Source organism: Halictus rubicundus, chromosome 11 (genome assembly GCF_050948215.1).
Source record: "Halictus rubicundus isolate RS-2024b chromosome 11, iyHalRubi1_principal, whole genome shotgun sequence".
Taxonomy (NCBI): domain Eukaryota; kingdom Metazoa; phylum Arthropoda; class Insecta; order Hymenoptera; family Halictidae; genus Halictus; species Halictus rubicundus.
Window position 1 is genome coordinate 10,381,574 of NC_135159.1, and position 15,994 is coordinate 10,397,567.

Sequence of the window (15,994 nt, forward strand, 5' to 3'; positions counted from 1 at the left end):
GATATCTAAGAAACATAAGATTTCGATTTTAAAAAATCGTCGATGACCTTGAAGTCCCGTTAAAAAGTGGTCAGAAAAAATACATATGATTCTCTTCGGACTGGCGGAACAATAGTTGAATTCGATTCGATTCTCGTCGGTCGGTGGGAGATCGCATCGTGATTCGCAAAATGGGGGAGGGTGTGAAAGAGGGGGAAGGGGTTGGAGAGCGAAATTAGCGTCAAGGATTAACGCGGCAGTTGCATCGAGTGCATTCACGCCGTGGGCCGGGGCCAATCGAGAAAAGTGGTCGGCGAAATGTGCAATGCGAGCCGAATTTTAATTCGCGAACTTCCTTTCGCCCCACCATTTTATACCATTTTTATGGGTGGGGCGTCATCATTGTGGCCACGTAGTTTTTAACTTCCCAATAAATTCAATTTCGACCTTTGTTTGGGATCGACGTTCGACTTTTGTCTAGGATTTGATTCTGTCAAATCCTGTGTATTGTTTGAATGGTACAATGGGATTTTTGGTAGACTGGAGGGTTGTTCAATTTTTAGGGCTTTTGTGCCCTTGATTTCGCTGGAGATTTTTTTTATTTTTTAAATTCAATACTCAATTTTATTTTTCTATTTCGATCTCGAGTCTCAACTTTTAGATTTAGTGTTTATGACTGGTTTTTGAAGTTTTATAATAAACCTTCGAACATTTTCCGGAATACTTTGTGTATCGAGTAAATAATTGCAGCTTTCAATAAACAGCTACATATAATAACACAATTTCCAAAAACGTCGTCATTAAGGATCAGTAATCGACGTTTCAAACATTTCAAATTGGGATTTATATGCGAAAACTGTCGATAAATCACTCATAAATTTCAATTTTCGTATATTCCAAAATTCATCGCGTTTCATTTCGCAACATGCAAATATAACGGACGTACACACGCACATATAACATTGAAAAAGTATCGGCGCAGCTTATGAAGCTTGTAAAAACAGAGCTCCGTCACCGATTGTGCCATAAATAATTCTACATCCTCGCGTTCTGTTTTTCGACGTACACTGATCACGATTGCAAATTAATATTAATTGCTTTTTTGCGGAAATTACTTACCAATACGTCTCCGGAAACATTTATCTTCCGATTTTAGATTATTCGAAAACTTTTGCAGTCAAATAAAACAGAAAACTGTGCTTTTTAATAATATATCTATCCCTTTCCAAAAAGCAAATAATTTTTCTCCTAACTTTACTGGTATTAGAATTAAGAACACTTTTTAGGAAAATTGTTAACGGAATCCTGTATTTTTCTCTCGATATTGTCGTGAAGCATGAAAATACGAATCCAACGAGTATAATGACGATACCATTTCGACCATTCCATCTCGAGAAATTCATGTCTGAAAGGTAAGGTACCTAGCCAAGACCTAACCCACGCCCTACCTTTCAGACACGAATATCTCGAAACTGAATGATCGTAACAGCATGGTCATTATACTCGTTGGATTCGTCTTTTCACGCTCTACAACAATATCGAAGAAAAAATGCAAGATTTAATTAAAAAAAATATTCATACAAAACTTTCAATTACACAGTAAAGTAAAAAAATATCTGAATCCATGGTATCAAATAGGATTTCTTGACGCGTTTTCGTTGCAGTGGGGAATTATTTAAATATATTTTTTCCGGCAAATCAACGGAGCGGATCGATTAGCTTTCAACGAGTTAATACTCACCCAGCATGAAGGAACATATAGAACGCGAACCTCCAGAGCTCGAGACGTTTGTCCGGTCTGTAAATGAAGACACTATCGATTGGTACCGGACCCGACGGATTCACTTCTCCCATCGCCACTGTGTAGTACGTGAAAAAACCCAGCTGGAAAAGAAACAGAAAACCAAAAATTATTATACACCATCTACAATAAATGCAACTAACAAGTTCTTAGCGAATTACGAAACGGTACGAGCAAATGAAAATTTTATAATATACGATTATTGAGATTCTTAAGGCACACACCCATAGAAAACTATAGATACAACTATATTCTCACAAAAATTGTACAATTAAAAAGTTAAATAAATAGTGTCAATGCTCCGCAAATTTAGTGTTAAAATGACGCGGCAGGAAACATAGCGATCTTTATCATACCGAAGCGTTTAGAGCTGACAGAGGTCGGACTCGAACTAATTCGAATTTCCATCGAAAAAAATGTTGAAACTCTACCGCTCCATAATGTTTCCGAGTGGTGGTAACAGGGCCGGGGTCGTAATAAGGTACGCGAGTGACAGACGGCATGGTAGGGACGTTTATTACGTCATAATGATCCGGACTTCCGGGTTTCCGAGTGAATGTAAGTGACGGCGTGGGGTGAGCGAGGAAGAGAGAGAGAGAGAGAGAGAGAGAGAGAGAGAGAGAGAGAGAGAGAGAGAGGTGGGGAGGGGACAGGGCTCGGTGGTTGTGCGTGCAGCATTACGGCAGTGGTTGAGCGTGAATGGTCAATATAAATCAGGCTTTGTAATATCGTGTCGACGCCGCTGCGCCGGCGACGCTTAGGCATATTGTTTCTGGAAACCAGAGGAACGCCGCGCGCGCCGTGCTCCCGGGCGCCTGTTGTTTTCAACGAAAAGCGGGAGTTATATTGACAATTTTAATATTGAAACCGCCGCGAATTGAACACGATGTATGTAGTTACATGCGCCCGGAAATTTCCAGCCCGTAAAGCGGTTTACGTCGCGCGCACATGCTATTCTTCGAGCTCTTACCGCTGGCGAAAAGGGCAGCGCGTGGACAAAAGTTGATAGAACTTTGTTGTCCCCAACAATTTTTCAACGAAACTTCCACTGAAATGTCCGCGACTCTTCTGCGAGCAAAACGATACCGAACACGATGCAATTCGGACCGCAACTGTCCGTTTAATACGCGATATAGTGGGACCTCTGCTATCCGAACTGTGGTCATTTTCGTGGAAAACACGAAATGGAAGAAACGAATTTGAATTTAGCGTTGCGGGGCTATTTACAGCCTACTAAGATCGTCAAGATGATTCAATTCTGATGTGCGTTTCTCCGAAAATTAATGCAAAACTCTGGTACACTGTTCCCAACGACTCCGCCGCGCCGTGACACCAAGGGCACAGTCGTAACCCGGCATAAATCTCCCTAATCGCCTCCCGATCCCCCGGGAATCCCTGTTTACTCTGCATCTTGTTCTAGGCCTCGATCAGCCCAGGACCTTCCAATTCCGGAGAGTATGTCGATAATTAGGGTTCCCGGGCAGCATTAGCCAACTTATCGGCCGCGTTTCGTTATTATCCCGGTCGCGGTACATCTTTCAATTAAGCCACTTTAATTGCTAGCTAGCCTTGGGGGGGGGGGGGGTGTAGAGGGTGCGCAGGTCCTTTAATTCCGAGGAGCGCGCGTGACTGTCATGGCAGCGTTCCTTTGTGCTAATGGAACAGAGAAATTCGCGGGACCGTGCTGCTCCACGCCGGCTACTACCCTGACGAGAGAGCGAGAGCGAGAGAGGAGAGAGAGGTCTTCAGGGTAGTCGCCGTGCACAGAGGCGTGTCTTTCATCCCCGTTTGAAAAAGGAGGGGTGGCCGGGTTACCGGATGGCAAGAAATGAAAACGGAGAGTCAAAGATAAATAACGGGAGAAAGAATCAAACGACGACGACGACGACGACGACGACGACGACGACGACGACGAAGGCAACGGCGACGATAGAAAACGAAGAGCCGTGGAACGCAAAGGAGGACGAGGGATGTAGAGCGAACGTTTAAAGACAGACGTCTACGGGGTTGGCTACGGACGCGAAAGAGTTCAGTAATTCTGCGCAACGTCGCATAAATACAGAGCTGCCGGGCTCCGAGGATCGAAGATGCTACCAAGAGATAGTCCTTCGCGAACTGGGAAAGAGGAGCGCTTCTGGGTGTACGTGAGCGTGTCTGTGTAGGTTAGGCACCAGGAGGCGGGTGGAATTTTGAGGGTTGGTAGGGTAGTGGGTTAGGCGTGGGAGTTGTCGAAGAAGTTGGGTCGCAGTCACCGGTTCGAGGAAAAATCGAAAACTGATGTCGAGGCTGCTTTCTGACGATTCAGAGGTCACAGGATTGTGGGTAATCCTCTTTTGTTGAGCGACGATGCTTAGCGATTTTGAGCACCTGAGGGCGCTGGGATTGAGGACCATGCGTTGATGTTACTACTTGCCGAGACTCTTGATCGTTTGGCTAAAATCGTGATGCTTGATGGAGTATTTCTCATGCTACGTAAAAGCTAGCCCGAGGTAGTTCAAATTTTGTGCCTGAGTCATGACACAATTTTTCGGAGCTCTCTCAAAAGCACAATTCACCATGCGTTGATGTTACTACTTGCCGAGACTCTTTTGATCGTTTGGCTAAAATCGTGATGCTTGATGGAGTGTGTCTCATGCTACGTAAAAGCTAGCCCGAGATAGTTCAAATTTTGTACCCGAGTCATGACACAATTTTTCGGAGCTCTCTCAAAAGCACAATTCACCATGCGTTGATGTTACTACTTGCCGAGACTCTTTTGATCGTTTGGCTAAAATCGTGATGCTTGATGGAGTATTTCTCATGCTACGTAAAAGCTAGCCCGAGATAGTTCAAATTTTGTACCCGAGTCATGACACAATTTTTCGGAGCATTTTGAAAAGCACAATTAAAATCGAAAATATTCGATTCACCAGGCCGAGCAGCACTGTGTGCCCATTCGTTCCTAAATTACGGAAACACCGATCGACAAATCGCCTAGAAATTTTGCATGCATCTACCCTAATAGCTGATATTACCATACGAGCCCGAATCGGTTGCCCAAATTATAATCACACCAATGCAATTGCATTTAATCACATCCTCCGTCCTATAACAACATTAGCAAGTTTCCGCGCATTACCCGCAAATATCTCGCACACCTTGCGACGTATAATAACGTGATCATTTCTCCCTCGACCCCCGCAACGTTTTAACAATCGTTTGAGAACACTTTCACCGTTCTACGTCGACTTTGTCGAAAGTTCCGCACAATGTCGTCGGGAAAAAGTGACCGAAACCGTTCTCAGTTATGCCGACTGTGAACAACATGCAAATGATCGCGCTTGACTTAATACGCGAAGGAGGAAAGAGGCGTCTATACGTATATATTCACCGATGCGAGTGTTCTCTGGGAAAGTGCAACCACACTGCACCAACCTGCCGCCCGTATAATGCACATCGATGCAGGATGCGTCGGAGCGCGTTGGACACGATACCGGGGACCGCTATTCACTGGGACAGCTATTATGTGGGAGAGAGCATGCCGTAAGAACCGTCTAGGCAATCGTCATCGGCTCAAGGAATGAATGCAACCGTGTATGCGCTACCGTTAGCCGAAGGTGGATACGCGTCTTTGCGATGCGAACGGCGTCCTCCGGTGCATCGGTGAAATAATTCCATGGTTCACCGACGGCAAACCTATTTGTCATCCGAGGTTCATTTATAATAGCGATTGGCTCGATTGTGTACTGTATTTTCCCCTATTTCGCTGTATTTTAGTGTATAATTGAATTTTGAATTGATCACGACTGAGCATGATGTTGATGTATTGCATTTCTTCGTCGATATTCTTATAGAGCTTGGAAATACGAGTCCAACGAGTACCATGACGATACCGTTTTGATAATTTTATCTCGAGATATTTGTACTCGAAATATATTTTTTTAACGTACTTAATACTTTCGGATACGAATATATCGGGAATGAATGATAAAAATGCTATGGTCATGGTACTCGTTGGATTCGTCTTTTCATGCTGTACCAGAATATCGAAGAGAAAATATAAGATAGTGACTAAAAAAATATCAACGAACTTGGAAAGTCGATTTCACAAATTACTGTTTGCACGAGACAGTATAACAGTTTCCAATTAGAATTTTTCTTCTTTTCTCAGTTTGCGTTTATCTGTATCTAATTTTCGAGTCGGATAAAAACAATAATAACCCGTCGCGATTTTTTTCCTCTTTCGAAGGGAAAAATCTGGTTGCGTGGGAGCTAAGTGGGAAGTAAAGGGTTGAACAGCAGCCGCACAAAAAAAAAAAGAAGAAAAAGCTTGCGCGGAATATGAGCAGCACCCCTTATTAAGGTCCATTAGCCAGTGTTTTGTGTAATTGCTTCATTTTTTTCCTCGCGGGACGAGGGATAGCGAGCGGGCTCTTAGAAGACTCGGGGGGGACTTTTCAGGATTTTTTCAGAATTGAAGAGCATGGCCAGCCAAATTCTGGGACGACGCCACCCTCGTGGAGACTGTTCTTTTACGTTCTTTCTTTTTGTCGTTTTCCTTTCTCTCTTTCCCACGATGAACGATAATGGTGTAACGACGCCACCACGCGTTCCAGGATTATGCCCTGGTCCTCTTGTAACGAGGATGCATACGCGTACGTGATTCCATGGAAATGCGAGATACTGCCAGTGGCGGATTTTTCCACTGGAGAATGTTGTCATCGCGAATTACGCTGACACTTACATGTAGCGGTGACACATTTTGTTGTTAGCATTCCACATTGACATTGTTTAACCAAAATTCACTCATTGGCCCCGATTCATTCACAACAGCATTATCAAAGTGGTATGTTTTTTTTTTACAAGAATTAAAGGTTATTGTTATTTTTCAGACGAAATTTCCTGGTTCTTCTTCGATATTATTATAGAACGCAAAAAGACGAATCCAACGAGTATAATGACCATACCACTTCGATTATTTAATCTCGAGATATTTGTGTCTGAAAGGTAAATTTGGAAATGCTTTCACTGAAAAAAGTATCTTTCGAACAGAAATATCTCGAGATTGGATGATCGTAACGGTATGGTCATTATACTCGTCGGATTTGTCTTTTCATGCTGTATAAGCCTATCGAAAGTAAAATGTATGGTTTCATATAAAAAATATCAATGAAATCTTGTTAAAAAATAATCTTGAGAAACAAAAACTTCCTGTCATCATACGTATTCTTCGAGACAGTATAATTTTGTCCTCTTTTAAAAAAGAATGCGCTCACTGACGGTTTTGTAAAATTATTTCTAACATGATTTCCCATGGTATTTTTATTCACGTAATTTCGAGATATTAATTAAGCGTAGAAATCGCCGGCCGTTCACACGATTTTTCTTTAAACCGTCAAACTGTATCCGCGATTTCCGAGCAGCAAATATGAAACCTTTCCAATGAATAAATCAACGAGTCGCTGTGCACCAGTAAATATAGGATGAGAACGAATGAAATTCTTGAAATTACACGAAGCTATAATTAAGTCCACAAAAAGGGTCACTAGAATTAATCGCCGCGACACAATTGCGAGCGATAGTGATATTAAATATTTATTCGTTTGATGGATTTCTCCTTTGACCTCCGATACGCGTTTCTGCAATTTTTAAAAATGAAACCATCGTAACAAGATTTTTATGCTTGACTTCATTCATTATTTTAATGTACGACATAAATCTTCTTACCCAGTCTTTAAAAAATGAGCGACATAAATAATTTTAATGCATTAAAGGGCAGTATTTAATATTTTTAATATTACTACGGCTATTAAATTTTATTTATTATCACTATCAATATTTTTTAATTATTTAAACTACAGTCGATTGTTAAAATTATTTTATAAGTTTCGATACTTTTTCTAATGTCTCCAAGCAAATTTTTACAATATAACACATAAACCTAGCAACCTAATTGCTAATTTAATTACAGTTCATTATACTAATAGCCCGCATTAATTAATTACAATACAGCGCCAATATCATTTGTATTTCGCGACCGACGGAAGCGTATCCGAAGAATTATCTGTCACACACGAGCATCAAATAAATCATGGTCGCGGGAATAATGAACACTCCAGAGTCTTTGCGGGCGGTTCGTTTGCATGCTCTTTCAATTTTCGAGCAAAATTTTCATCACCGCGAATGAGCCGCAGTGATATCGCAGTATCACTGCGGCGACAGGTGAACGCCGCCGTACCTTTGGAAACTTATTATCTCTTTGTGATTTTCGAGTACCAATGTTAATCCACGGGACCGTTGCGCTTCTTTCTCCTCGCAAGTTTTTACCGTCACTCTACTCGCCACGGAATAATAAATTTTTGCACTCCCTTTACTACATCTTTGGCACGAATACTAAATCATGAGATAATTGGGATCACCTGAACATGTACCTCGTTTATTGTTATTTTGGCCAAAAATTGATTGAAGCACTTATTGATAAGATTTTAACCTGATCGATATTTGTAAAAAGGAAATATTGCGTGTTTTCTTTGATATTATTGTAGAGCATGAAAAGACGAATCCAACGAGTATAATGAACATACCATTCCGACTATTCAATCCAGAAATATTTGTGTCTGAAAGATTTTTTTAAAAGATTTTCAATATTTTCAAACACGAGTATCTCTGGATTGAATGGTCGGAATGGTATGTTCATCGTACTCGTTGGATTCGTCTTTTCATGCTCTATAACAATATCGAAGAAAGAATCCAAAATTTCGTCGAAAAAAATACTGGTGATCTTGAAATCTCGTCTGAAAGTGTTTTCAGGCAATTCTATCGAACGAAGAGTCTCTAGTCTATCTCTTCTACATCTGACGATAAAGTAATTGCAGAAACAAGTATCCAGGGTTGTACAAGGGAATCGAATTCCGGCTCTGTTTTCGCGAATACGCGGATAATCGGCTCGCCAGGTTCCATCGCGAATTTCCGACCTTGGATTACGTGTCCCCATATATTCCCGAGCACATCCAATTCATCTCGTCGAGAGTGTGAACGTCATCGCCGTTGTCGTCGGCGGTTGTCGCCGACAAAAAGCCTCTTTCACGCTCCCAGGATCCCGCGCCATCTTTCTCGGCTTAGCTGCTTTTTGCAAACTATAGTCGCCGCCGGCGCGGCGGGAGAAAACGGATGAAGTTCGATAATGCGAGAACTTCCGAAGCTCCACACGGAGTGGAGATCCTCTCTGTACATATGTATATCTGCGTATTATACATACATACATACATATACTCGCACCAACGTTTCCCGCTCTGACAATAGTTATTTATTCGTCCCGTGGGACGCTCAAAATGCTAAATTACGATCGACAAACTCCTCCCGGGGTGAACTAATAAAAATACCGCCTCCTCCCCGACGCGACGTCATAAAATTTTGTTTGGAACTCATCTGCTACGTGGACAGTGATAAACCACTACTTTTTTCTGCTTTGCGTGCCGAATGAAGACGAACCTAGATGGTTCAGGATAAACCTAGATTGTTCAGCATGAACCTAGGACGAACCCAGATGGTTCAGAACGAACCTAGGTGAACCTAAATGGTTCAGGACGAACCTAGATGGTTCAGGATGAACCTAGGACGAACCTGGGTGATTCGGAATGAACCTAGGTGAACCTAAATGGTTTAGGAGGAACCCAGATGGTTCAACACGAACCTATATGGTTCAGGATGAACCTAGGACGAACCTGGGTGATTCGGAATGAACCTAGGACGAACCTGGGTGATTCGGAATGAACCTAGGACGAACCTAGGTGGTTCAGGATGAACCTAGGTGAACCTAAATGGTTTAGGAGGAACCCAGATGGTTCAACACGAACCTATATGGTTCAGGATGAACCTAGGACGAACCTGAGTGATTCGGAATGAACCTAGGACGAACCTAGGTGGTTCAGGATGAACCTAGGTGAACCTAAATGGTTTAGGAGGAACCCAGATGGTTCAACACGAACCTAGATGGTTCAGGATGAACCTAGATGGTTCAGGATGAACCTAGATGGTTCAGGATGAACCTAGATGGTTCAGGATGAACCTAGGTTGAACCTAGGTTAACCTAGATGGTTCAGGATGAACCTAGGTTGAACCTAGGTGAACCTAGATGGTTCAGGATGAACCTAGGTTGAACCTAGGTGAACCTAAATGGTTTAGGAGGAACCCAGATGGTTCAACACGAACCTAGATGGTTCAGGATGAACCTAGATGGTTCAGGATGAACCTAGGTTGAACCTAGATGGTTCAGGACGAACCTAGATGGTTTCCGGACGAACCTAGATGGTTTCCGGACGAACCTAGATGGTTCAGGATGAACCTAGGTTGAACCTAGGTGAACCTAAATGGTTCAGGATGAGAATAGAACGAACCACATTCGAGCTAAAGCATTTTTACCAGAAGACAACTGCACTCGTGGCAACTGCACCCTGAAGAACTTCCTCAGGATCATTTCAGGAACCGTTATAGCAGTTTTCAAGGGCCGTTTCGGCTAGCGAGCCACAATTCCTCGTTCTCCCCGCGTCGGAAATCTGTACATTATTTCCGTCGGCGGAGTCCGCTCGCATTAATCAGCAGGCGAAGGCAGACACGCACGGTTGGCAGTGACGTGACTGGTCATAAATCGTCGGTTCGAGAGCAAACGCGATTACACGGCGACGATTATCGGGAGATTCCCCGACATCGGCGCGCTCCTCAGGACGCATCCATCGCCTGCCGCGATCCTATAAATGCATAAATCCTGCTAATACCCCGCATCCGCACCCCAGACGCACACGCTGACGAAGGAGAAATCCTGGAAGACCGTGGCCGAAATATATCGCCGGAATCGACGGGGACAACGAGAATATTATTCCCGTGAACAGGATTTTCGCGACGCTTCCGGTTTGTCTTATGCTAAAAATCGCCCGCCATTTTTTTCCGGCTAAGGACCTTTAAACTGCTGGACAAAACCGTGTACGATACTCCACCGAGTATATCTTCGAATGGTTCGCTGAATCGAAAGAAAAAAGTGAATTTTTTTGGAGTTCGGATAGCAGAGGTTGTACTATATCGCGGATTACACAGGTAAATACAATCCGAATTGCATCGTGTTTGGTCTCGTTTTAAACAGGAAAGTGTAAGGAACGCGTTTGTAAAAGTCCCATTAAAAAATCATTATAAACAGAGAAGTTACGGCTCCGAATCAGTATCGTCTCACCGGTATGTTCTGCTTACTCGCCATTCTCTCCGACGCTGCACGCTAGCGGAAAAAAAATTAATCAACCGGGTAAGTTAAAAATGTTAACCAGCATGCATTTACGAACCAAATGAAGCAATATGAAATAACCGAAAGAAGAAGCAACGCGCGAGACCCGCGATTTAGCCTCTGTTTCGCGCGGAATCTGTCATGTAAATGGAGAATCCAGTGCACCAATTTATTAATCCGTATACTCTCCGAGGACTCTCGGGTTCCACCAGCCCCGCGGAAGCTTATGGTTGATGTCTCCGGCGCGATACCTGGGAGGAATTTCGGGATTGGTCGTTCGAGCGCTTCCTTTTCCCGATAAAGGACGTTTGCCTTTGAGCAATTGAAAATTGAAGGCGGAGCACCGGCAGCCGGCAAACGAGATTGCCTTGTTTGCAAATCTACGCCCTCGTTGACATTATTTTCCCTCGTCGAACAACATTCCCCAGATCCCGTTCTCCCGGCCGTGGCGCGCGGACAAATTGGGGATAATCAACGCAAACGCGTCGACAAAAGCGACGAAACTCCGAGACACCGGCCGACGTGAAAAATACTTTTCCCGTCGTGCCGGTTTTATTTCCGCGAGCCAGAAGACGCTCCCGCATCCCCATCCCCCATCCCCCATCCCCTCGCGATTTGCTCTTAAAATTCAGTTCCAACACGGTAAAACGCAGAAGGAAGCTCGAAAAGCTATCGTCGGGGAGCGCGGCCGCGCGATGTAATATTGTTAGGTATGCAAATTAAACCATTCAAAGGCCCTGATGAACTTCCGTGAGTTCTGGCCGAGCTTGGAAAAAAAAGGAGAGCCGGAAAAACTGGGTGCGAATGGGGAAAGGCGAAGTTCTCGGTCGATTTTCCACTGACGGCTCGAGATGTATTGCTCCGCTCGGGATTCGAAATTCCCGCGCCGGAGGCCTGCCGATAACATGGCGGCGTGGTCGACTACCGGCATTGTATAACTATTAAAACGGATTCATAATTTACATGGTAGGCCATGAGACGGAAAATCGCGCCATATTGTATACCTCTGCGTCTTCTTTTAGTAATTTCAGCTTATTTTAGCTTCCAGTGAGAATTGTGCAGCTGCAGATTTTTCATTTTGTTCGTAAATACATCCTAATTAACATTTTTAACTTGCCCAGTAGATTGATTCCCCCCCCCCCCCCCCACCAGCGTAAAACGTGGGAAAGGATAGGCAGTGAGCAGAACATACCGGTGAGTCAGTACTAATTCAGTGCCATAACTTCTCTGTTTATAACTATTTTTGAATGAGACTTTGACGAACATCTTCCTCAAACTTTCCTGTTTAAAATGAGCCCAAACACGATGCAATTCGGACCGTATTTACGCGTGTAATCCGCGATATAGTACAACCTCTGCTATCCGAACTCTAGAAAAATTCACTTTCCTGCCAATTGAGTGAAGTATTCGAAGATATCATGCTGAATGGACTATGCTATCATTTTGTCCACAACGTTGGGCGTCTTTTAGCGACAAAATGGCGGACGAAAAAATCACAAATTTTAATAGTTCAGTGAAGCCGGCTACATTCTTGAAATTTTAACGCCGGGGGAAGTGTACACGTAATTTAACCGTGTTTCCTTAATTGTTCCAGTTACCCTTTTATTTACCGCTCTTGAAAAATCATTTGATGGACTACCGCTGGCTCGTTAGATTCCCCAGCGACAGGCAGAAAAATTTCGCAATTTCCACGCCGACTTCTGCTTCCCCAGGAAATATTAGGCATCGCGGATTGCGTGCAGGTTTGCACAGGGTGCAACGGTGTTTCGCATGCACCGCTAATGTCCTGCGAACGGCCGCCGATGGATTATCTTGATCGTTGCAATAATTTCCGGGGGCCGGGTGGCGTGGGCGCCTCGGGGCTTAGGCTCGGCGGCGTTGTTTATTGTAAACCGACGAATATGCAGGATTTATTCTTTCATCGGGCGCGATCCTACGGTGGATCAAAACTGCCATCGGACACAGCTTAAACACCGATCCCGTTTCCAGAAATATTTTTTTTTTTTTTTCGCCCCCGGTAATCCACACCGGCCGTGATCCGGCGCGATCAATTCCGATCTTTGTTCCGTCGTGTAATCAATTGTAATCAAATCTGATTCTGGTTTAACCGTGTACACGTACACGGTTGAACCGTGTTATTTCCCTCCTCTCTCTATTTTTGTTTTTTTCTTTTTCACGGCGATTTAGAATTCAATTTATTTCGCAGATTTTTCGCTTTTGGTCACCGAACAGCAATCTCTACCGAGAGCGATAAAAATTTGGTTGTAAAACGAAAATTGTATCAAAAACTCGGTCAAAAGTTGGGCTGTTCGACGCACGCGAGCGAAATCGGCGCAACAGGTGATTGTTATTAAACAGTACAATTATTTATAATCGAATTATGTGGCAGAAACGGTGCCAAACAATTCGAGGAAGTGTAATTGCTGAACGAAGCCAGCCTGAACATTATTTTGTGGCTAACATCGCGCTAAGAAATATTTGTAAATATACTTTTAGGAATTGTTTAAACTCGCAGTTTCCACTTTCCGTTGCAATTCGTCGACGCACCGTCGCGTTTACTTGTAATCAACAAAAACAGCCACGACGAGTGGCATTCAAACGGGAAGCTGTTTTCGTTAAAAACATGAAAAGCCTCGTTTAAAGCGGTTGCCAAACACACCGGCACGAAATTGATGAACATTTCGATCTCCCTCTAATAAACGCGAAATGTTCAACGGAATGTGTAAAAACCTCGATTTTACATCGCAATGTCTCGTTATTTTATCGTGATAAGCATGCTCAAAGCAGTCGAGCAATACACCGGGGGATTAAAATAAACATTTCCGGTTGTAACAAAGTTATCTTTACATTTTACGAATCGGAGTGGAACATTTCTTTTTTTAATTGTTCCACGGTCTGCATTTAAAGCGGATCAAACGCGCGTTTCGATGTCGGTTCCCTTTTCCTTATTAAATCGGGCCGCAAATCGGGCCGTTTGTTTAGCTGCACAATCGGCTAATGAATATTCTTATTCGCTGGTCGGCGCCGATGTACAATTCGATCGCTTCCGATTACCGTAAAGTCCTGACTACTCGGCTAAACGCATTCAATATGCGGCTATTAGGTCTGACCATTGAACGCACTCGACTACTGCGAGAGCCGATTCACCGAGTCTGGCCGCAGCATCGGCACTAACTACTGTATCAATGGGAACGCCCGCCCGGCAACTATTTCTCTGATTGTATCGATTGTTATTTTAATAATGCCGGGTTAACGAGCCCGCTGCTCGGGCTAAACCTACCTCTAAATGATCTTGCAAGTCCCAATTATGGTCATTTTATTCCGCTAAGATACCATGAAGCAGTGCTGTGAAAATTGTTCAACAACAACTGATTTTATAATGGTCCATCCCTTTTCCTTTTCTAGCTATTCTGTATACTCCGCCATTACTTTCGTTAGTTTCTGCATTTACCACCACCCACTTTGCCTAGCTCCTCCCATTTTTACTCCTCAACTCCGCCCACCGACTCCCATTCGTTCTTCTCGATTATTCTTCAAGTACTTCTTTTTATTTCAATTGATCCGAGCACTCTTTTTTTACCAATTTATATTCATTCTTCGCTGGTATTTTCTTTAGTCCCTCCTACTATTCAACTGCCTCCAATTAATTTTCAGTAGCTCCTCCCACTGATCCTGATTGGCGTCCTTCAATAATCCCTTTGCAACTCCTTTCACCAATTTTAATCGATTTCTGTTACGATTTTTCTAGTCACTGTTATATTTCTGTTACTATATCTCCCACCAATGTCTTCTAGCTCCGCCCACCGGTAGTCTCTAGCTCCGCCCATAAATTCCCAAACACTGTTTTAGTCTGATCCATCAATCTCCTCGCACTAATTTTCCCCATAGCTTTCCTACTTCTCTCCCCTCGCTCCACCTTTCCAACTAATTCCATCCATTACTCCCACAAATCCCACCCACTCGCAATAATCCCGCCCACTCGACTCGCTTCTTTCCTCGTCGCAACCGCGTCAACGTTCAATTTACCGTACTAAAAACGATCAAAGCTCTGGAATCCGCTCATCAGCAGACTCTCGAAGCTAATCTAACTCACACACGAGCACCCCTGGAAATAAGCATATATCAGCCGGGGGTACAGTCTTCGCGAGGTATCATATTTTCCTCGGGATGATGAGCGAGACTCCGCACAAACGGCTCACGCGCCGCTTCTGTTAGCCCGGGCTCCCAGGGACCGCAAAATTCAGCCGCGCGGTGTTTGTAGGATTTGTCCGACTCGAGATTAGAGAAATGGCGGAAAGGGAAAGCGGGACGGGGCGGGGCCGGGGTGCGGGGAGGCGGGTGTTGGACGGTGGGCGGGGGATAGTGGCCACTCTCGCGCGCACGGTCCGCAACTGAAAACGGTTTAACGCGATCCCGTGCAAATTTGTATGCGGGCAAGTTTATATGGTACCCGAGTCGCGCGTTACTTCCGCCCCACCTCCCCCCACCCCCTCCCCCACTTTGGCCACCGGCGCTCCTTTCTCTCCTCTTCGCTCGTCGATTTCCTCTCCGCCCCCTTTCGTCGGGTCAATATTGCTCTCAGGTGGACGTGCAAGCAGCATCGTGCGTGGGACGCGTTTCCGCACGTACTGGGTGTACCACTTAACTGTCACCACAGTGTTCCTGACGCTTCTGGTTGTCCGACGTGAACGTGCTCCGAACAAAAGTAAACCAATTGGCTACGAATTGCAGCGCAGAAGAGTTTCGTAAATATGTTTGTCCCGATAATAAACTGCGGTTATCTTGGCCGTTTTTTTAAATGGTTAGTAACACATGTAAACTACATGTGCACCAATGGTAACACTTAAGTGGCAGCTATGACCCCCCGCGTGATTGCGGTAATGTAAGAAAGAAATTTTTGTAATGGCAGTATTATTATTGTTGTTAAACTTTTCAATGATCCACTAGCATCGTACAAACTGTAT

At 44.0% G+C, this 15,994-nt stretch overlaps 1 protein-coding gene across 1 annotated transcript in view; it reads right to left on the minus strand.

Moving 5' to 3' along the window:
- Window positions 1-15,994, minus strand: part of Stet (stem cell tumor) — a 470,503-nt gene that overhangs the window by 30,232 nt on the left and 424,277 nt on the right. Inside the window, exon 7 of the mRNA XM_076796482.1 lies at window positions 1,721-1,863. Coding sequence (XP_076652597.1) covers window positions 1,721-1,863 — 143 coding nt within the window. The remainder of the gene's footprint in view (window positions 1-1,720; window positions 1,864-15,994) is intronic.